The sequence below is a fragment of the Schistocerca nitens genome, chromosome 3 (assembly GCF_023898315.1).
Source record: "Schistocerca nitens isolate TAMUIC-IGC-003100 chromosome 3, iqSchNite1.1, whole genome shotgun sequence".
Classification (NCBI taxonomy): Eukaryota; Metazoa; Arthropoda; class Insecta; order Orthoptera; family Acrididae; genus Schistocerca; species Schistocerca nitens.
Window position 1 is genome coordinate 39686396 of NC_064616.1, and position 24372 is coordinate 39710767.

At 40.5% G+C, this 24372-nt stretch overlaps 1 protein-coding gene across 1 annotated transcript in view; it reads left to right on the forward strand.

Annotated features, from left to right (window-relative positions):
• Window positions 1–274: 274 nt before the first annotated feature.
• LOC126247987 (protein dispatched) overlaps window positions 275–24372 on the forward strand; it is a 148787-nt gene continuing 124689 nt past the window's right edge. Inside the window, exons 1-2 of the mRNA XM_049948570.1 lie at window positions 275–562; window positions 727–850. Of these exons, the coding sequence (XP_049804527.1) occupies window positions 546–562; window positions 727–850 (141 nt within the window). The 5' untranslated portion in view covers window positions 275–545. The remainder of the gene's footprint in view (window positions 563–726; window positions 851–24372) is intronic.

Below are 24372 nucleotides of genomic sequence, written 5' to 3' on the forward strand. Positions count from 1 at the left end.
GTTACCTGTCAGGAGTTTCTTTCATACCACCTACATTAAACTTTTCATTAAAACGGTATATATATATAGGGAAGGTCTATTTGATGCAATGAGAAAAAAAGTTCTGGACAGGAATTTTGTAGAATGATGCAAATAATTCTGCGCCGTGTGAAATGAACCATCATCACACGCGCGCGAATTTGAACGTAGTGCGTAGAGTGGGGAGACGGAACAGGATATGGCGTTACAGCGTCTCCAATTGGCGCTGAAAGGAACTACTCAGAAAAGTATACAAGATGTGACAGGGCAGAGGAATGGTTTTCAGAATGTCAGATTTTTTAGCAATTTTTCGTTAACTTTTTATGTAGTTTATGATTAAATGACACTAATGATTTTAAATATTGTGTGAACAACAGCAGATTACTGCACAATGAATTTCGCGATTTATTGTTGTTTAAGTGAATTAACTATATCACAAACCTGGCGTACCGGTGTGTTGCTGCCCTAACAATGTTCGCTATATTACCGATTGTATTCAAAGTGGATTTAACTTCCATGAAGCTTAAATGGAAAGGATGAACTGGTGAGTGTCAGTTTTAAGTCCGTTTTCTCTTGCTTTGTTTATGATACTTGTGTTTAGGAGCACTTGCTTCACAGCATCCCTCTACCCAGTTTTCGTAGTTCTTTAAGCAAAGTGTGTGAGCGCGCCTGCGTGCGCGTGTGTGTCATACACAGTCACTGTTGCAGGTTTGCTCGTATAATAGCTTACCATCCATATGTAATTCTAATTGGGGTTGCTGTATTTGCGGCGACATGTATTGTCATTCCAGTCACAACAAGAAAACCTCCAGATTTCTCTGATCCTACTTCGGTAAGCATTCCAGCAAAACATAAGTAGCTCTTTGGTGTTAGAAATACAATTGTCTATTGAGTAGTGGGTACTGTTTAGTAAGTCTATGTAGCAGATTTTCTTACATCTTTGTCTGTTAAAAGGTGCTTATGCTGTTGTGAACCATTATCAGATGTCGCTTTATTTTAATTGCCAAATGTCTGTAGTGCCAAATTTAGTTTGCAGCAGCTATGTTCTAGTTCGAGATATTATTTTCAGCAATTTGTAATGGTTGAGGATCGTGGGATACATTTTATTAAGTTCACTGCTAAGCATTTGTATCAGTAGTGCTTGAGAAGTGTTATTGTTTGTTGTTCTATAGGTAAAAGACAGGAGACAAGTGTTTAGCCATATGGTGATTATTTTAGTTGTGGTCTCATTGAAACACACTTGTTTCATTAGTTGCATTCAGTTTTAAGTTTAGTTTAAACAGGCTTTTCATTGATAGTAGAAGCATGTTTTGCTTAAGAACATTAAATCATGAAACTACACAATTTCCTGAATTTCTTGAAAAGTTTCACTTTAAAAATGGGAAGAAAATTTAAGGAGAATATTTATCCTAGATTGAAGATAGTAAAAAATAAACAATACTGCGTTTTTATAAAATTTTTCATGATTCCTCTTAATGGTAGTGGTTGTGTGTGTGTGTGTGTGTGTGTGTGTGTGTGTGTGTGTACATATTTGAGTGTCAGTGCCTTTAACTTTGCATAAACAGAACAAGACGGAACAACTGAAAACATTCAGTAGTGCAGTATTTTCAGGATCCCTGGGGAAGATAAATTTTGCATGAGAACTGAATTTAATTAGTCAGCATTTGGTTCTGCAATAGGTAGCCATGTTTGCAGACAAAATTACTGGATATGAGATCAGCTTGTTATGCAAAAAACTTCTTTACATGACAGGTTGGCATGATATCCAGTAACTAAATTTCATGTTACAGAAGTTGTCTTCAAACCAAAGTTGTGGCCACATTTTAACTTCAGTATACAAAACATTGCAACAACAATACTGGTGTCTATTTAATTATTACAGTATGTCGTTACATACACATCATTGATGCAATATAGTGTGATTTGAGAGAGTTTTGAAATTAAGAAAAAATAGCTGAATTCAATTATCGCATAGAGATCTGTTTTATTGCACTGAGTTATTGTTGACAACTTCGTTTACATTTTCTGAAGGGTCAGTATGTATAAAAAGTGAAACGCTTTTATTGATTGGTAGTGGGGAAATGTTTAGGATTTCTTGACTGATTGTCCACTTGGAAATCCTTTGAACATGGAGCAGGAGATGATATAGACTTATGCATATTTAAAGTCATGAGAAGCATTCAGTAGCTTGGCAGTAGGGTGTGTTATTTGAGGAATCTTACTTTAATTTATGTTTGTGTGGTAGTGCACATCGCATTATCAAATGAATATGCTATGTTCCAGCAAATATGTTTGAGTGTCATGTCAGATTACGTGTTTTATTAAGAAATGATGAAATTTTAGTTGCTGAAATCAAACAATCCAGTTAGCAGTCTGATGTGTTATTGCGTCAGGTCAGTACTTAATCCTTGTTGTCTAATGTGCAAACACATTCTTTCTAAATTTTGTGCAATGTAGTGGTAACCACTTTTTCCCCTCATCCATCTGTTTTGTATTGTATATTAAATATCTACAATAGGCATATATGGTCACTCAGCAATCAGCTCACATGTTCTACAGTAGTATTTTATTGTACTCTAGGCTCACATTGGAGCTGTGAGACTTGGAACACAGCAGAAACTCATGTGACACATCTTTGATTTATTGTCACAAAATGCAGGCACTCTTGTTGTAGAGAAAAGTAAGTTCACAAAGTATGATGTCGTTCCAGTAGTTTGTGGTATATGGCCGGTGCTTTGAACTTAAATGATATCTCTCTTATTGATGGGAAAGTCAGGATAGCATGTAAAATTTATTAAGGGACTAGGATTGTATTTTTTGTATTTTATTGGTCCAGTTGTCTACATAGCAGCTTATGCATAAGACATTGGACAAGTCAAGTTATAAATATACATGCTGAAAGTAATTTCAAGGCATACAAAATATAAGCTTACAATAATACACTTTACACACAAGTATTAATATAACACATTTCATAAATTCAAATATTCTTCAATGGAGTAATAGCAGTGATGCTGTAAATATGACTTTAGAGATTTTCCAAATGTATTGACCTCAGTGATAGCCTTTATGTTTTCAGGAAGTTTGTTATAAAGCTTAACGGATGCAGCTCACCATGTAGAGAAGATACACAGCTGTGGAAAGGCACATAAAAATGTAGAAAATTGATCAGCTTTGGTGTTAACACTGTTATGATAAATTTTTCACAAACCCCGAAGTGCTGTTTTTATGGGATGATCATAAAAATAAACTTTTTAAGTTTTGGGATGCTAGTGATCTAGGCACATGTCAGTTTGTCTTCTATGAACTGGTACCCACTGCAGTATTATAATTTCTGTCTTGCAAATACACCATAAACTTATTGCTTTGAATACAGTAGATTTGTAGTTTAACTGCTAAGTACTTTTTCAAAAAAAATGTTCTTTCTTCTCCTGTTCTTTCTCCAGTTTTCCCTGAATACATGAGAAAGTGGCTCTGGCATGCTACATTATGTCTTTCATAAAGATAATTTTTTGTGTTGGAAATTTTCTGTCAGATAGTTACTTTTATTTGTTTGCTCATTACTTTCCATAGATACCCAAGTTTTTCTGGGTTAACCTATGTAAGATGCCAAACAAGTAGTTCTGTACTGGTGCATTTTCCTTTTAGTGTGAAATCAGCTATCCAGACTTTGCCATTGTAAGATGACAAAGTTAGTGTTTGCCAAACAGTTCAGATTCACTGAAATGCTGTCCCATGTTGGAATGCTAATATGACATACCAGTTTTTCACAATTCATTTGGCGACTGAATATTTGAAAAAGCTAGTATAATTATTCTCATCATCACCAGCACAAAAGCAATCCTACACTATACAGAAAACCATTACAGTCACCTAGGTGAGACATTGATATTTAAAACAGTTAGCATGCATAACACCAAGTGATGTCAGTTAGTAAATGGCTTGCACTGGGCTGTGAACCACAGAAGCACATCATCATCCCCCCCCCCCCCCCCAACTCATTGGATTAGATTAGATTCAGTTTTCATCCCATAGACCACAAAATAACATGATTCTCATGGGTGTGTAACATTACATAGGTTATAGCATTTCTTGTCATACTTCGTTTATACCATTTGAAAATTATAGAGAGACACATTGTTACTAAAGAGAGTTGTAGTTTGAATTTGTATGTGCCTGCCCTGATTTATATTTCATTATTTTCACCATACCAATTCAAATAAATATCAGACCGAAGATATTCCTAGTTCTTATTTCCATTTATGTCAGTATGAATTGAATAATACTGTGCTCACGATAGTAAGAGGCGAGACAGACAATCATTCAGTGTTTTTTCAGGATTAGATGTTTGTTAAAAATAAACATAAATATTTGTTTTATTTTTAGAGAATCTTAGTAATGTACATGTTGTTTTATTATCATGTTAACAATATCTCACTATTATTAGGCCCATGTCAACATTATATCATCTTAAGAGCAATACACAGTTAAGCACTTTTAACGTTATGGCACACAATACGAGGACACACTTCCTCTGGAAATTGAAAAGTGTGTTGTTGTGTAATTCTATTTCACTGAAAAATATATATTGAACTGTTACTTAAAACCCAATGATTTGCTGCCTGAAAAGAGGGTCTTATGTTATTGACTTACATTCATATTATGCTCTTTTTGCATAATTCGAACTCTGCAATACCGAGCAAGATGTGCAACAGTAAGGTATTGGCCCCATGTTCGGAAGGATGCTGGTTCGAATACCTGTGTTGCCATCTCTATTTAAGTTTTGTGTTATTTCCCTGAATTACTTAAGGTAAATCCAGGATTATTCCTTTGACAGTGCACAACAGATCTCCCCCATTTCCTCGGTCCAAGCTTACGCTGCTTCTATAATGACCTCGTCATTTTCACCTCGTCATTTTCAGGGGGTTGAACCCTGTATTTCTTCGCTTCCTTCAACCCTTGAAAATCTTATGTTGCTAGAGTGGGAAATAGAACAGGTTTTATAAACTTTAAGGCGACTTCTTCAGTCGTAATAATGTCTTTAATACTATACTTGGGACCATAATATTCTCAAACAACTGCAAAAATGGGGTTTGCCGGACTTACTTCTCATGCTCATTTTATTCTCACGTTATTGTTTTTCCTCTGTGTTGGCAAATATTTGAGATACACACATATATAACTATAGAGTACAACGAATGAATTCATGGACTGTTTGATAGACTGTATTGTTTGCATGAAGTCTGAGTCACTGCTCAGGCAAGAGTTAAATAGTGCCCCTCCCCGCAATCCTCCACTCCCACACCACCTTACCTCCCCTTCTGACATGTTCTATATCCTAGAGGCTCTCCTCACTGTGGAGCTATGGAATGAAAAGTACATCTAATCTAATTCTGGATTTTGCATAGTTGACTTGCACTACATAATATGCCCCAAGATACGAGGGCCGTTCAGAAAGTAACCTCCGGTTGATTTAAAAAAATACACCAAGTTAAATAAAAATATTTTAATATATACATCTTACAACTACATCTTTGCACTATTTTTCTACATAGTCTCCATAGCGATTGAGGCACTTATCGTATCTCTTCACAAGCTTTGAAATTCCTTCTGCATAAAAATCACCCGCTTGTGCCTGGAGCCAGCCTGTGACCGCATCTTTGAGCTCTTCGTCGTCATCAAACCGCTGTGACCCGAGCCATTTCTTCAAATGCATGAAGAGGTGATAATCACTTGGCGCCAGGTCTGGGCTGTAAGGTGGATGGTTGATAACGTCCCACTTGAAGGACTCAAGAAGGGCCGTTGTTCTGCGAGCAGAGTGAGGACGGGCGTTATCGTGCAAAAAAACGATACCGGAAGTCAGCATACCACGGCGTTTGTTCTGTATAGCCCGTCGTAACTTTTTTATTGTTTCACAGTACACGTCTTGATTAATGGTCGTACCACGTTCCGTGAATTCAACCAACAACACCCCTTTGGCATCCCAAAACACCGTTGCCATCAGTTTTCTGGCAGAAAAATCTTGCGAGGCTTTTCTTGGTTTGGTAGGCGAATTTGAATGTGCCCACACCTTTGATTGTTCTTTTGTCTCAGGGTTCACGTACTTAATCCAGGTTTCGTCACCGGTCACGATTCTGTTTAACAATGGTTCTCCTTCGTCCTCATAACGTGACAGAAAGTCTAATGCAGAGGCCATTCTTTGAGTTTTGTGGTGGTCGGTAAGAATTTTGGGCACCCATCGTGCACAGAACTTACGGTAACCCAATCTTGCTGTCACTATCTCGTACAAGAGAGTCTTAGAAATCTGTGGAAAACCAATAGACAACTCCGACATTGAGAAACGTCGATTTTCACGAACTTTTGCATCAACTGTCTGAACGAGTTCGTCAGTCACCAATGATGGTCTACCACTCCTCTCTTCATCATGAACGTTTTCTCGTCCACTTTTAAATAAACATACCCATTCACGGACAACTCCTTCACTCATAACTCTTGGTCCGTACACGGCACAAAGCTCACGATGAATAGCTGCTGCAGAATATCCTTTGGCTGTAAAAAACCTTATGACAGCACGCACTTCACATTTGGCTGGGTTTTCTATTGCAGCACACATTTCAAACTGCCACAAAAACTAAACTAGCGCAGGTACGACGTTCACGCGACCACGGCTTGATGCCGACTGACCTGTTGAGTGCTTGAACGCACAGATGGCGTCGCTACTCCCCCCACAACCCGCACTGTGACCAATCGGAGGTGACTTTCTGAACCGCCCTCGTATGTTTTGGAGATTTGTCAATTATGCAATGTACTTTTCTGAATTTATCTTGCAGTTTCAGTTATTTATAATGAAAAATGCATTAAATATGGAGAAAAGATAGACATTGGGCTATGCTACATTATCACAACCATTATTTGGTATTGGCATTTGTTCACTTCGCCGACTCACAACTAAATTGTCATCTTCCAACCTAACCTATACCATGGGGTACACTACAGTTCAATCTATCACTCCAACCAAGCATTTACCACACTCAAACCACTGTTTGGAGTTGAAAAGGGAGTTAGACCATTGGTATCATGTAATACATCAAGAGTAATGTTTGTACTATTCCAAATAGTATCAATATAAAAAGTCCATGAAGATCGAGATTTGTTGTAGAGTTCCATCCAGCAGAGTAGTGGACCTTGGTGTTGCCAGTTTGCTCTACATCCTGTGTGAAGAGGAGATTGTTTTGGGTGTGGCCGACATGACACATCACTGCAGAACCCACTAGCCATGATGTTCATGACATGACAACTTCCTCCAGTGGTGTGCAGCTTCCATCGGCTTGTTATCTGTGTTTCTATTGATGTGCAGAGATAATAGTGCTTCCCGGATGTCTTTCCTGGTGTAGAGTCCACAGCTCGAGGATTAGTAATTAGCATCACTACTGTCTCTAGGTCCCGGATTCAGTTCCTGGCTTTGTTGAAGATTTCCTGTGCTCTGGGACTGAGTGACTGTACTGTCCTAATCATTTCATCTCATCATCATCATCTTCATCTCAATGACATGTAATTTGCCGACGTTGTGTCAAATTGAAAGATTTGTACTAGGTGGCTGAACAATCCCAAAGGTGTCTCCTGGACGGTAATTCATACAATCATTTCCATTTTTCCTGGTACGGAGTCAGTGACACTGTCAGACTGATATGAACAAGAGGGTGGTGTTTGTTTTATCTATAGCTATGTTTGGTTTACCTGTTAATACATCATCCACAGTACAGTCACCAGTAAACTGCTCATTATTCAGTGATGGTTTTGCCATCTCCTCCTCTAGCTTTGCAGTGACTTCTTGTCATTTGTATAGATGGTAATGCAAGGACAGGTAGTAAAGATTTTAAAATTTTCATCTGGGATGTATTAGTGTGAGACTTTCCAAATGCCATATTTACCTCGTTACACTCCTAATAATGGATAGTTTCCTCAATTTAATTGAGATTTTTTGGCTGCCTTTCAATGTGAAAGTTATGTAGTTGGCGTACCTAGAGGCAATGAAATTATTGAAATATGTGAGCTGCAGTTTGATTTGAGTATGTTGACTCCCAGCTTGATTGTGGATTTTCACTTCATGGTTCAGCTAGGTCAGCATATTTGAAATTCACGCGTGTTATTTATCATGGGAGGTGTTTGTTTGGTCGTGGGGGCATATACGGTCAGCTGCATATTTAGACTCCATGCTGGGGTTGGTAAGCTGTCATTTTGCCTTGTGGAGACTAGGTATATGCTGGGGTTGGTGAGCTGTCATTTTGCCTTGTGGAGACTAGGTATATAATTTTGTACTTTATAAAATTTTATCTGAGCAATACAGCTATGGTTTAGTTTACACTGTAACTCTAAATAGTGAAATGCTCACAGTTGTATTCCCTGTTGTACTTTCAAGATTTGCTTATCTATTGCATTATGTGGCACTTAATGATGCCAAAGCAGAATTTTTATTTTGCTGCAAAATTCCGCATCTGTCTCATAATTGATGGCATGTCCTAGGAAACCATGATCTCCTATGTAATAAATGAAAAACACTATTTTTTTGTTGTGTTGCATTGTGTTGACCAGTTTCCTTTCCCTATCCTTCCCCAATTTGGATGGTGTCCTGTGTCTGATGACCTTGTCTTCAATGGGACATTAAACATTAATCTGGTTTTATTCATATCTCCTTAGTCTTCTTTCACCAGAACAAAACCCTGCTGGGAGAGAGTGGTGCAGGCGAGATATGGATGACTGATGGAGAGTGCTGCTGTGTGTAGTCAAGGAATGCAAAATAATTTAAAGTTCTGAAAAAAAGCACATCTTAATTTCAGCCTGACAAAATTTATTTACACTCGTTAATTAAAATAACTTTCATGGTTTGAAGAAAGCCTCAAGACATTTTATAATGACTTCAATTTCCTTGAAATTGAGTCACAGGGAGGTTGGAAATAAGAGCAGTAAATTAGAAAAGAAGGAATTTTTGGGAGGGTGATATTCCTATTCTACTTTCAGTTAATTTATTAAGAGAGAAAAAAAAAAAACTTTTTAAATAAATATGTGCGTGAAAACAATGATTATCACTTGTCACCAGAGTGAGCCACCTTGAGTACAATGTTACGAGGGTGATATTGTATGTAATCTTATGCAACTGCGTTGATGTAACAACTCAAGATGCAGATTATTCAGAGACCAAAATCAGCTGCAGTAGAAAACGCGAACTCCATCCCACAAAACTATAGACCAACAGAATGCCACTGTAATAAAGGTACTTACAAATTACTTATTTGATACAAGTACATTACTAATAATAATAATAATAATAATAATAATAATTACTACTCTATTTCCATAACTTCTCAATCTTATGGAATATTTGTTATCCAGTGAACATGTCATGTTTACAAATTTGCGTTCCTTTGTAATGTAATTACATTTTGTATTCACTTCTATTTCTTTTAAGTTGAACGTGTGAGAAAACTGTGTGCTGCAGCTGCTGCATAGAAGTCAATGACAGGTTGACATATTGCAAAATGGAGAAACACTCAACAAAATTAATTTTTTACACTGCTTACCGGTTTTGTTGATATTGGATATCCTCAGAGCTGATAAATAAAAAGTCATGCTAAGTGCAAGCATACCTCCCAAGTCTAATACACAATATATGACGAAACAAAACAATTATCTGCAATACCATAGTGATTGCAGAAGAAACAGTCATTTGCAGTTTATGTCTACAATGTCCTTTATTCACTAAGGTACACTGAATAAAAGTTGTAGTATTTATCTAGGATTGGAGTATACATGGTGTCCAGTGAAGGGGTTCCTAATTTCAAAATTAAATATCTCAAAAACTAAAATCAATAGACAAGTGTAACAAATGGTATGTTTGTGATAGCTGTGAGAATTTTCACAGAAGTCTCTAAATGGTTCCATAAGCTGCTAACAGATGGTGCTGTACGTTGTGCACCTCATACAGTTTCAGCATGCATAATTAAACCTGTCCTCAGCAGGAAGTCTTCGAAATCACATCACAATCTTTTCAAAATGGACACTACTCACAGTACAGGGGTGGTGCAAATGAACAGTGTTATTTGCCATCACGTCCTATATTGTCTTAATGGAAATAGATTCAGATGCCACACAGATCGCTGGTTTGAGCTCAGCCAGCATGGTGGGATGGTTCCAGTAGACAGTGTCTTTCAATGTGCCCCACTGACGGCAGTCATAAAGAGTTGAGTTGAATGAATATGAAGGCTAATCCATTGCTGCACCAGCAAATTTGCAATTATCCAATGCAATGACTGTATTCCCAATGTATTCACTATGCAAGTGAAATACCTGTTTGATGCCCTTCACTGGGCACCCTGTACATTATGAATAAATGTGGGAAGTGTCACCCTTCATGTGTGGTAAATAAGGATGGTGCAGTTAGTTACCTTACCATTAGCCTATCCGAGCACGTTTCACAGCCATACCCAAACTTCCATATGTCATCAACAGTCTGTCTACAACCTGCATTTGTACCTCCATTATGATGTATATTCCTGTACGGGGGAGACATTTTGATTGATTGTCGTGTGCCTGATATCATCACATGCCTGGTGTCAATATTGCAGTGCATGTATTGTTCAGAAGTATGATGCAAAGTTCTTTTGGACATGCATGTATGTCCAAAGGAACAGGTGCTGCAGTAACTACAACCATGAAATGGATTTGCAGTTGTGAATATGAACAACGATAAGCTGTATAAGGAAATGACAAGAATGGTAATTTGTGCCAGACTCGGACTCGAACCAGGATTTCCTGCTTATTGTGAGTGGTTGCCTTACCAGGTATTGTAACACCAGCTTTCTTGAATTGTGCAGGACAACATTCTCCCTGAAACAGTCTTCACTCCAATTACTCCCACTCGTGGCCTCAACCTTCACTAATTCTTACCCTCCACCTGCTTCTATCCCCTTCCTTGCTCCAACTCCAGCCTCTCACATGTGCCTTCTGTCCTCCCAGCATACCTGCATAGTCCTTTCCCCTTCTCTGCAAATCCCCTCTCCTCACTTTCTCTTGACCCAAGTAGACAGTCCTTTCTGTCTGTCTGGTTGTGCAGGTTAAATGCATTGCACTATTCCTGCATTTCCTCAGTATGAGGTTTCTGTTGAGCAAACTTTTTGCATTTGTCCTATCACAAGATGGAACAGTTTGTTCTAGAAAAAGAAAATTTTATCCTATGTCTGCTACAAGAGTGTTCGCTGTCATAACAAGTCCAACCATCAAGTGGTTCCTCTCCTTTGAGTCTGTTGACCCAGATTTGCAATAAACCTATTGGCTGACTACTGTGATGTTTTGTAAAACTGTCATGAAGTCGTCTTTAACTGGTTGCGCAGCATTGGTATACCAGTGATGTCGTGCAGTTCCTGTGTCAGGAAATGGTGAGGAAGGTGCATGGTGAGGCATAGAGCTCTCCCTTGGAGCCGACAGATATGACTGTCAGCTGCATTCTGCCACACGACAGCTGCATATCCTAGCACTGTGTGGATCAGTGCTAGATATAGCAAGATACTGCAGTGTGAGAGCAGAATGGACTCTGGATTTAATAAGGAGTATACTGCCAATAGCTGTCAAAGTGCTTTGCCCTTAACCTCTCTGATATGCGGCCCACAGGTGAAATTCCTATCAAGGGTCACCCCAATATACTTGGCAGTGCTTGACCACGGAGTGGAGCCTCCCATGAACCACACCAGCTGAAGGTCCGAAGACACTCTACACCACGTTTTTTTAGTGTTAAACTTTAGATACCACTTAGTAGCCCAGACTCCTAGGGCATCATGTACCGTCTGCAAACAGTGGTACAAGATGTCTATCTTAAGACAGAGCTTGCAGTGTGTGGTGTCAATGCAAGTCTCTCAGTCTTCGGTATATCTGAGGCGTACAGGGAGTATAACAGGGGGCCAAGTACAAAACTCTGAGCACTCGCACCAGTATAGGCCTCGCCGTTGGTATGCCAACTTTGCCATAGACATTGATGGTATGATCTGTGAGGTATGACGTGGTGAGCCTGTTGTGCGGTGTTAGCACCCCCAATACAAATAGTTTGTAAAGGAGGCCCTCTTGCCACACATAGGCGAAGGCCCTGGAGATGTCTGGGAGTACCGTCCCTGAGTACTCCTGCCGTTCCAAGGTACCTGTTTTGTCCTTCACAAAATGCAGTTGCTGCATACTGTGCCAGCATGAGAAACCAAACTATTCTAGCGGTATGTTAATTACTCATTGTTGATGTGTATCATAAGTCTTTTAACATAGAGTTGTTCGAAGACTTTTGTGGTAACAGGAAGCAGACTGGTAGGCCTATAATTCTGCGGCAGCCTTGCATCTTTTACCTCTCTGCGTGTTTCCAAGCAGCCAAGCAGTAAGGTTATGCCAGTCCTTGGAATAAAGTAAATAGTCAGTGATGGGTCGGGAGGGGGGGGGGGGGGGGAGTGGCATGTGGTAGCTGTTTCAGCATTGTGTACTCCAACTCACCTCAATCTCTAACTGTCTGAGAGTTTAGTGTTTGGAGTTATTGTTCCACCTCTTCCTCAGTGATGGCTTTTATGGCCTCATCAGATTCCGCCTCTGCTGCAAGAAATACAAGTAAATGTTGCCGCACAAGGTGAGCATTTTGTTCATTTATCACATCTTCTACTGGTTTGTAGTTACCTGCGAATATGTCTGGCAGGACACTAACCTTAGCATCAAATTCGTAAGCAACTTCCTTGCTGACTTACGGGAGATGAATATGTTGCCCCTTCCTAAGAAATTGTTTCATTTGCCAAGCAGTACCATCATCAGATCAGAGTGTGGCGACACCACTTGCCCAATCGGTGTTTCTGTGATTTTCCATGGGACTCTCTCTTTTTTTTTTTTTTTTTTTTTTTTTTTCGAGAGAGAGATTGCTTTCGGTAACAGCTGGCACGGTTAGTATCTTGCCTGTTGTGGTCTCCTGTTCGCTGCGGCGCCAGATCAGTTAGTTGATGAATTGTTCATTCAGCTCCAGTGGCTTTTTGGTCTGGGACAGCATTGAGAGACTACCATTGTTGTTTTGGTGGCTCTGTGCCATTGATCTCCACATTGAAGATGACTGGGAGATGGTCCAATGGTAGAGCATATCTCGTCATAACAGTGGTGAGGTGCTTGACGCCCCTTAATATCACTATATCAAGAAAATCTGTGTGGCTGCGATTGTTAGGGTAGATTGTGGGTCACAAGCTGCCAGGACGACCACATTACGCTGCCTAACTAATTGCAGTAGGTGATGTCCACTTGTATTTGTAACCCTGGAATTCCATTCAGAATATTTGGCTTTGAAGTCACCAGCAGCAAAGAGTTTGCCACTGAGGGACAGCAATGCCTCAAAGTCTGTCAGGTCCAGGAGACCTTGCGGTGACTGATATGCTGCCACAAAAGTGATTTGGCAATATTATCACTGCGACAGCAGTGTCATCTATTTTAGTGAGCTGTGGCAGCTGCACTATCAGGTGCTTGGGAGAGGTCTTTTTATGAATACTCATACCACCTCCTCCAATCCACTTATCTGTATGGGCACACGTGTAACTTGTCACTCATACGAAAGTACCAGGCTTAAGGTAAGTTTCCAAGACTAGGCAGATGTCAGCTGCTTTGGCTTGGAAGAACTGCCAAAATTCACTGGCCTGTGTTCTTACACTGTTTGCATTCCATACACAAACTGTTAACCCATTAATATTTGTACTATTCATCATTGGTAGTAGGTCTCACAAGGCAATGGTCCAATCCAACTGTTCGAAACCTACCCTGAAATTTTTCACACAGGAAGAATACACTGTAAGAAACGCACTGTCAAAATTTTAGCTACCAAGGCGCACTGTAAGTATTTTAAAAAAGTTTAAAATTACTGAGTTTTGCCCCACAATGATCTGCTTATAATAGCTGTTTATACATCCCTCCCTTCTTACCTATGCACAATCCAGTGAATAAGCAGACACAGCCATGACGAGAGAATGTAGTGCGATGTAGCACAAAGTCTGCCGTGCACACACGCAAAATTTAAGCTCTTAAACCATACCAAAAATGTCTCAAATCGTTAATTTTTTGCATAGCTTTCTGGTTCATATTGATAGCTAAATTATTGCAGATGTAACTGTTACACAAGTGACTGGCAGAGGAAACAAAATCGAGGCATTATATTGTTTTACATTACAGATGACATACATCTGTCTGGTTTTTAATTTGTTGACATGAAATATTGTATAAAAATTCCTGTAGCACAGCCTCCTTATGATAATTTTTGAATGAGGTACATTTTATTAAAAATAAAACCGTTCCTTGTGTATTCCCTGTGGTCTTTACAAGAATAGGAAGTATGTATTGGATGACAGAAACAAACATTTTCTGTTCGGAAGGTATACCTGGAAAAAATTAATGCATTCAGGCACTTCACAGTAATTACTAATTCTATTTATATGGAATTGGGATGAAGTAAGAAATCCCTTGGACGCTTTCTTTTCCAATGACTGTACATTGATGCACACTGCTAGCTCTGTTCAGATATGACTTTGGAATGTACAGTGGGTCTTCAATGCTTCACTGGCCCAGCCAATCATATGTCATGAATATTATTTATGGCTAGTTTTAGACCAGAGAAGCCCATCCAGATACCTTTTCCCACCACTGACAGAACTAAATTACATGGCGCATGACCTATGGTTCACATTTACTGTAGAAGTAATTCTTCAGTTATATACAACCATTCTGTGGCATATAAGAATTGTGTGCCAAAAGAGATCCAGTCCAATGTTAATCATGAGCTTCAAGTGAGGCGACTGTTGTCCTATGACTGAAACTCACATGGCCATAGACTGGGGAAGAAAGCTAACAAGGAAATAAAACACCACTAGTAAGAATGAGCATCAACTGCTGAAGACTAAAACCAAAGATTACTCTAAGCAAAGTTTATCTTATGGTAACAACATATTGTTCAATGAGATTTAGATGGGTTGTATCCTCGAAACACAACTGTTATTTTAACAATGAGATAGGAGGCTACAGTACAGGATTTATGAAGTCTATGAAGGCATGCTCTAATTTAGTGTCAACCAGTAACCTTTTGTCCTAATAGTGAGCCAAGTCCTCCATGCAGAGAACATAACAGCCTAAAGGTTGTGACAGTATTATGAACCCTAATATAGCCTAGCATACACCTGATCATTGTAAAAGGTCCAGAACACATTTAAAATTAGTTGTCATAAAAGATGTCTGATTTAAATCAAAATATTCACTGTATAGAACAAAAAAGCAACTGTTGTGGGAGTCACTGCCTTTGTCTCATCACCTTCTGAAATGTCAGTGGGTTTATAGCGCCCATCTGATCTAATGATTCTGGTGGAGGATATTTTTAAGATTCTCTAACTCTGTGTACAGGGTTTCAGGGTCAGAAGTAGTATATGCCTGTGCACTGAAGTACAGAACATCACCTTGTGCTTGATGATGGCAGTTGTTGGATTGGGAATAATAAATACATGTAAATAGGCTTCCTCTAAAGGGCACATCCTAATGTATCATCACCCAGGTGAAGTGAATGCAAAATAAATAAATATTCTCCTGACCAAAAGCTCAAGGATCAAGGATGGGGAAGTGACCATCCTTCCAAACCTTCAAAATAAATAAAATATCAGACTGCAGACAACTTGAATGATGCCAAAAGATACATGTACCTTCAGTATTCTGATACCCTATGACATAGATGTCCTCTACATATCTGAAGAACCAGCAAGATTTCATTTACACACTCTGAAGGGTGAATTCCTCAAAATTGTCCATACATAGCTTGGTTGCTATGGGAGGTTGGAAGGAAGGGGGCGGTGGGAAGACTAGTTGTAGCCACACCATCAGTCTGTTGATAGAGTTGGTGTTTAACACATGTTGAAATAAATTGATCAGTTTTTCACCAGTTTTCATCTCAAGTAACTATAGTAAATTTGTCAACCGGACCTGAATGAAAAAGAGAACCAGCACCAAAATCTATTAAAAGACAGAATCATTAAGTAGCGGCCCTTGCAACCGGAAAGAGAAATCCACTGATATGGTGTGTGCCTTGGCCTACCAGAGAGGACTTAAAAGTATAGCTCAGTTATTAGTTAAGTAATATTCTTTAGAATTGATGGTGCTCCATATAGGCTGAAGATAGGGACCTTCATTATGAGTTGTGGGAAGACCATAAAATTATGGACCTTGTGAGGTTGCACAGTGATTAGCACACTGGACTCACATTCAGGATGACGATGGTTCAAACCTGCATCCGGTCATCCCTATTGAGGTTTTCCATGATTTCCTTAAACTGCTTAAGGCAAATGTTAGGATGGTTCCTTCAAAAGGGCATAGCCATTCTCCTCCTCCATCCTTCCCTAATCTGAACTTGTTGTACTCTCTCTAACGACCTCCTCCTCCTCCTCTATAAAGTTATGGCACTTTGCAGCATTACTGTACAGAAATTTCATCAGCACAAGAGTCTGGGAGGTGGTTTCCATGGTTGTAGCCTTTTTATGGTATGCAGGGAATATTTTAAATTAAAACAGTCTTGTTTCAAGGAACAAGATGTGAAAAGTCATTTTTGGACCACATTGAAATGAAGGTTTCTGTAGGTTTCTGATATGCAAGGTTGGGATGCATTATATTACACATAGTTGTGGCTTGGGACAAAGAGGTTACACCACCAGAACCATTTAAGATTACTACACTGAATGTAAAGCTTGTATTGCACAATGCACCTAATGCATACAGCTCTCCAGCAGCTCCCCAAGTGTACATGTTTGGCACTGCAGACTGGTTCATGTTGCCCAATTACATGACACACATGGAATATTCATGACAGAACTTTGAGAGAATGTACATGGCTTGTTTTTACAAGCTGCTGTCAATGACACAGGGAGAAATTTGCGTAAGTGACACAGTAATGTAAGAAGTAATTTCACCTAGTTCCCAGTAAGAATTAAACCCTTTGTTTATTCATTTTGGGATCGGACACTCTCACTGACTATTGCAAGTTTTTCCTTCCTGATGTGCTGATATAAATTAAAAGATGCAGTCAAATCAAATGTGAGTGTTCATCAATTAAGGGAGTATGTAAAACAGTCTCGGTTTTCTTGCCACGTCAATTCAGGATAAAATCTTGAGCTTTCGACGATAGCCTCCATCATCATCATCATCATCAGGAGCAAGTGATTGTCTTCGCTGCTGTGGTGGCCTTATGTAGTCCATGGACGGCTTCTGATTGGATGGCTTGTGATTGGTCAGCTGTACTGCTGTCACAAATGGTTCATCAAACCATTTTCATACTACTTCTCTACCATTCCACTCTTGAATGGCGTGTGGGGAAAAAGGAACACCTACATCGAGCTCTGATTTCTCTTATTTCATTATGATGATCATTTCTCCCTACATAGGTAGGTGTCAACAAAATATTTTCACATTCGGAAGAGAAAGTTGGTGATTGAAACTTTGTAAATAGATCTTGCCGCAAAGAAAACCACCTTTGTTTCTGTGACTGCCACCCCAACTCGCGTATCATATCAGGGACACTCTCACGCCTACTGTGCGATAACACGTAACGGGCTGCCCTTCTTTGCACTTTTTCAATGTCCTCCGTCAATTCTACCTGGTTAGGATCCCATATCGTGCAGCAATATTCCAGCAGTGGACAGACAAGTGTAATGTAGGCTGTCTCGTTAGTGTGTGTGTCACATCTTCTAAGTGTTCTGCCAACAAAGTGCAGTCTTTGTTTCACATTCCCCACAATATTATCTATGTGGTCTTTCCAATTTAAGTTGCTCGTAATTGTAATTCCTAGGTATTTAGTTGAATTGACAGCCCTTAGATTTGTGCGATTTATCATATACCCAAAATTTATTGGATTTCTTTTAGTACCGATGTGGATGACCTAGCACTTTTCTTTGTTTAGTGCCAATTGCCACTTTTTGCACCATACAGAAATTCTCTCTGCACCATTTTGTAATTGGAATTGGTCGTTTGATGATTTTACTAGATGGTAAATTACAGCGTCATCTGCAAATAATCTAAGGGGGCTACTCAGATTATCGCCTAGATCATTTATGTGAATCGGGAACAGCACAGGGCCTATGACACTACCTTGCGTAACGCCAGATATCACTTTTGTTCTACTAGAGGATTTACCACCTATCACTATGAACTGTGACCTCTCTGAAAGGAAATCACGAATCCAGTCACACAACTGAGACGATACTCCATATGCATTCAATTTGATTAATAGTCGCTTGTGAGGAACGGTATCAAAAGCCTTCTGGAAATGTAGGCATATGGAAACGATCTGAGATCCCTTGTCGACAGCATTCATTACTTCATGGGAATAAAGAGCTAGCTGAGTTGTACAACAAAGATATTTTCTGAATCCGTGTTGGTTATGTATTAATAAGTCATTTTCTTCAAGGTGATTCATAATGTCAGAGTACAGTATATGCTCCAAAATCCTACTGCAAATTGTGGTCAGTGATATGGGTCTGTAATTCAATGGGTTACTCCTATTTCCTTTCTTGAATTTTGGTGTGACTTGTGCTACTTTCCAGTCTGTAGGGTCAGACCTTTCATCAAGTGAGTGGTTGTATATGAGTGCTAAGAAAGACGCTATTGTGTGTGCATACTGTGAAAGGAACCTGATTGGTATACCATCTGGACCAGATTAAGTGATTTGAGTTGTTTCACAACATGTCACTCATCCTAACAGCTGTTATGGTTTTGAATTATGGAATATTTACTTTGTTTTCTTTCATGAAGGAAATACACAAAACTGTATTTAGTAACTCCACTTTAGTGGGACCATCATCGCTAACATTTTCATCGCTATCACGCAGTGACGATATTGACTGTTTTATGCCACTGATGTACTTTACATATGACCAGAATCTCTTTGTGTTTTCTACCATATTTTGAGACAATGTTTCATTGTGGAAACTATTAAAAGCATCTTGCACTGACGTCTGCACTAAATTTCGAGCTTCGGTGAAACTTTGCCAGTCTTGGGGATTTTGCGTTCTTCTAAATTTGGCATGCTTTCTTCGATGCTTCTGCAACAGTGTTCTGACGTGTTTTGTGTACCATGGTGGATCAGTCCCGTCTCTTATTAACTTATGTGGTATGAACCTATCTATTCCTGTCGATACTGTATGTTTCAATTTGAGCCATATCTGGTCTACACTTACATAATTAGCTTGGAGGGAATGGAGACTCTCTCTTAGGAAGGCATCAAGCGAATTTTTATCTGATGTTTTAAATAGATATATTTTGTGTTTATTTTTATTGGTTTTGGTTTATATGGCTTTGAGCCTCGCTACAGTGACCTTGTGTTCACTAATCCCTGCATCTGTCATGGAGATCTTCCAAAAACCTCGTTCCTTGTCACACTTACCAACTTCATCCTAACCCATAATTACTTCACTTTTGAAGGCCAGACCTACAAACAAATCAGGGGAACGGCCATGGGAGCCAGGATGGCTCCGTCCTATGCTAACCTCTTTATGGGCCGCATGGAGGAGGCTTTCCTGAAGACCCAACAGCTGCTTCCCCTGGCCTGGTATAGGTTTATAGATGACATCTTTTTGGTCTGGACTCATGGTGAAGAAACACTCCTTAATTTCCTCCATAACCTCAACTCCTTTTCGAATCTGAATTTCACCTGGTCCTTCTCCAAAACCCAAGCCACCTTCCTGGATGTTGACCTTCATCTTGTTGAAGTTCACATCCACACCTCTGTCCATATTAAACCCACAAACAAACAACAGTACCTTCACTTTGATAGCTGCCATCCATTCCACATCAAACGTTCCCTTCCCTACAGCCTAGGTATTCGTGGCAAATGTATCTGCTCCAGTGATGAATCCCTCAACAATTACACCAATAACCTGACCAGTGCTTTCCTCTCCCGCAACTATCCTGCAGACCTTGTCCACAAACAGATCTCCCGAGCAATACATTCCTCCCCATCCAACAACAATGTTCCTACCCCCAGACCACACAGAAGCATCCCCCTTGTCACCCAATATTATCCTGGCCTCGAATACATCAACAAATTACTCCGCCAGGGATATGACTTTCTAAAGTCAACCCCTGAAATGAGATCATCCCTTGACAAAATTCTCCCCACACCACCCAGAGTTTCCTTTCGTCGCCCCCCTAACCTCCGTAACATCCTTGTTAAACCCTACAATATTCCCAGACTACCTTCTCTACCCAGCGGTTCCTACCCCTGTAACCGACCTCGCTGCAAAACCTGTCCCATGCATCCCCCCACAACCACCTACTCCAGCACCGCTACTGGTAAAACATACACAATTCAAGGCAGGGCCACGTGTGAATCTACACATGTCATTTATCAGCTGACATGCCTGCACTGCACAGCCTTTTACATCGGTATGACAACAACTAAACTGCCTGAGCGCATGAATGGACACAGACTAACTGTCCGCCTAGGAGATGTCCAATACCCAGTAGCGGAGCATGCCCTCCAGCATAATTCTAGGGACCTAGGAACCTGCTACACCGTATGTGCCATTTGGCTTCTCCCACCCAACACCAGTCCCTCTGAACTGCGGACCGAGCGAGGTGGCGCAGTGGTTAGCACACTGGACTCGCATTCGGGAGGACGACGGTTCAATCCCGTCTCCAGCCATCCTGATTTAGGTTTTCCGTGATTTCCCTAAATCGTTTCAGGCAAATGCCGGGATGGTGCCTTTGAAAGGGCATGGCCGATTTCCTTCCCAATCCTTCCCTAACCCGAGCTTGCACTCCGTCTCTAATGACCTCGTAGTCTACGGGACGTTAAACACTAACCACCACCACTGAACTGCGGAGATGGGAACTTGCACTCCAACACATCCTTTCATCCCGCCATCCCCCTGGAGTGAACCTACGTTAAACAACCTCACTCCCATTTACTCTTCAGTCTTCTCCTCTTTCCCTTTCCTCTTTAGCCATTCACACATCTTTTCATCCTACATAGTTGTGTTTATCTTTATACTGTATACCTCTTTACTTCTGTATGCATCCTCTTTGGTTTGAAGCTGGAACAGTACTTACAGTAGAATATCTTTGGCTTCCCTCTGACAACCATGCCTCCATCCTTGCTACCCTCCCTGTTTTCCTTTCCCTGTTGCTTCATGACCTGGGTTATGAGTAACTGAATCCACTTTCCCTTCTTCCCTTTCTTTCCCCCCACTCCTTCCTGATGAAGGAACATTTGTTCTGAAAGCTAGTAACGTAAATTTTCGGTTCTGTTTTTTGTGTATCTATCGGCTGTACTGAGCTGAGGTAAGTACTGGCCAGCCCCTCTATCTCTTTGTTAGTGTTGAGTGGTACTTAAGTAAATAAATTAGTGAAATCAAAGTGAACTAGAAATTAGAATATAAATGAAAAACTTGGTTTAGTTTAGAGAGTTACATACTCGCAAACAGCGGGCAGAACAGCAGAACAGAAGAGACAATGACCGTGAAGTCAGCAAATTCCACATAAGCGGGCACTGTCGATTCAGCCATCAGGGCATCGCCCGACTGGCTCACGTGTTTTTCAGTTGTCGTATGTGAGCAAAGGCCCTCGCCTACATCCCAAGAGCCAATGACCGACGTTAAGAAGATTCTTCGAGAAGCTTTTCAACGTGACAGAAGAGGCAATGACCGGCTCACGTGTTTCTCAGTCGTCACATGGGATCAAAGGCCCTCGCCTACATTCCAAGAGCCAATGACTGACGTTAAGAAGATTCTTCGAGGAGCTTCTCAACGTGGCAGAAGAGGCAATGACCATGAAGTCATTCACCTCCAGTAAATTGAAGTGAATAAATACGCGAGACGCAGTGGGCCAGACAGGTGAAGACGGAGGGAGACAGAGACGGAGACGAAGAAGACGAAGAAGTAGCAGTAGTTTTCAGTCAGTTTCGGTGCTGAAGACCGTCATGCAAGAAGAGTCTACATCATGCACAGACACACCAAGTCCGCCGCTGTTATGGAATGGCAAGCAGCAGCCGCGGCGCCAGAAGACAGAAGTTAAAAGGTATTTGCAGTCTGATTTTTACGTACCCGGGTGACTCGTGAGGACGGGAAGGAGACGGCCTCACCTCAGCAGTCACCTGTGAGCTGGGATGAAGACCTGACAGCTGAAGACTGGCAAGTGGGAGTCCGTGGTTCGAGTCCGGGACACTGGCCTTGCCCCGCCGCGCCGCTCCGCTGGTCGACGCACAACACACGCTGCCGCTTAGAGAAGAGAAACACTGGGACGCCACACCCAAGGTATCATCTGATGCACGACTTCGCTCACAATAATTAAACGGGCCACCACGCGCTGCGCGTCTCCAGTCAACTGGGCGAGACGGCGACACGAGATACACACCGCTACGCGTAATCAGACGACGACGCCGCCGCTGCCGCTGCCGCAGCAGAATACTTCACAAACGACACAGCTGCCGCTCTCCGAACCAGAACATTCAGTAAGATACAGTTGTACAAATCTTCAATAAAGTTATCTTATGTAAAAATGATGTTTCATTCAACCTCATACCCGAGCCAAGGAAGAACCCACCCTGCCCACATGTTGTTAAGGGAGAAAAGTTAATTTATTTAATATTTTCACCCTGACAGAATGCTTTAGAATGCTCATCCTGACAATTGACAGCAGCAAAAGAGAAAACCCAGTTACATTTAGTAAGACAATTGTTACATTTGGCAGCAGAAGTGTTACATATAGTTGCACAACTGTTACATTAGTAACTGTGAGAAATGTCATATAACGTGTACCTGGCATTCTGTGCTTGAGTCAGGGTGTGAGCATCACTTGTATGATGGTGCACTATGCACCATTTAAATTGGGTCCACTGCCCAATTGCAGTGCCACTGCAGGATATGTGGGCATGCAAATTGGCATCAAACATGGATCATTTTGCATATCGGATCTCACTGTACTTATTTGCAAAGTTTTGCATTTGTACCTTTCCTCCCTCTGGGTACACTATTTTCAACATTCATGAGTGTATATCTTATTGCTATTAATTGCTTACAGTTTGGTCACAAGTAGGAGATGTGAACTACAAGCATTGTTCAATAAGTAATGGCCCACAATAAAAAAAAAAGCCATTAATATACATAGACAAATGTCCTTGTTGGTGCTTCACATTTGATGTTTGTTCTGTGTGCTGGTGAAGTTTCAAACTGTTCTGGCAGATGGCAGAGCCATTGTACAGTGTCAAAATGGAGTCGAAGTACGACTCACAAGCAGTGTGCTGTTATTGAATTCTTTTGTGCAGAAAAAGAAACTTTGGTGAACATCCATAAACATTTTTGTGCAGTGTATGGCGATGCTGCAGTTGATAGGAGTACAGTTGGGCAATGGGTAAAGTAAGTTACAGCTTCAGGAAAGGCAGAAACAGAGCTCCGTGATCAGCCACGCTCGGACATCCTGTCACAGCCACTGCTCCAGACATGCTGACTCATGCAGATGCCATTATTTGTGCCGACCAGCGCATCACAACTCAACAATTGGCTCTACAGTTGTCGGTCAGCATTGGAAGGGCGTCTGCAATGACTGAGACTCAGATATTCAAAGAGGTGCTACTGGTGGGTACCACAAATGCTCACAGTGGGCCACAAGAGTCAAAGAAAGGCCATTTCATCTGAATTGTTGGAGCTTAAAGATTCTTTATGGGTAACACACCTTGAAGATGGCGAGAATGTCACTTATGCAGTGAAAACATGGCTACGCCTACGGGACAAGAGCTTCTACCAGCAGAAAATCCATGCTCTTCCACAACTTTGGCGTATGGCCATAGAACGTGATGGAGACTACATAGAAAAATAGGACGTGGACAAGACATGTTGATGAATATTGTCACCAAATTCTGACTCTTAACAATAAATAAAAAATGTGAGGCATTACTTATTGAACAACCCTCATATACAAATATGTCTTTTATACATTTCACACAAATTCATCTTATTGCCATTAATGGGCAGAATTTATAGCACACACACATTTTACATTTTTTCTATTGTTGTACACTCTAAGGCTGGAATAGTTTTTCCAGGTTTTTGGAATTCTTGACCGTCCTCAGTGATTTGTTCAGTCTTGGAAGATTGGTTTTTGGTGCAAAATGTTACTTTATGGGTGATTTTCCAAGTTGTTCTGCAAATACTCTCCATCTGTTTGTGTTACAAATTGGATCTACAAAGTCCAAAAAACACAATGTTTGTGTGCAATAATGTCTAGAACGTTGTCAAAAACATTGGCCATCAATTAGTCTTTTGTTTCTCCTGGCACATTGATCAA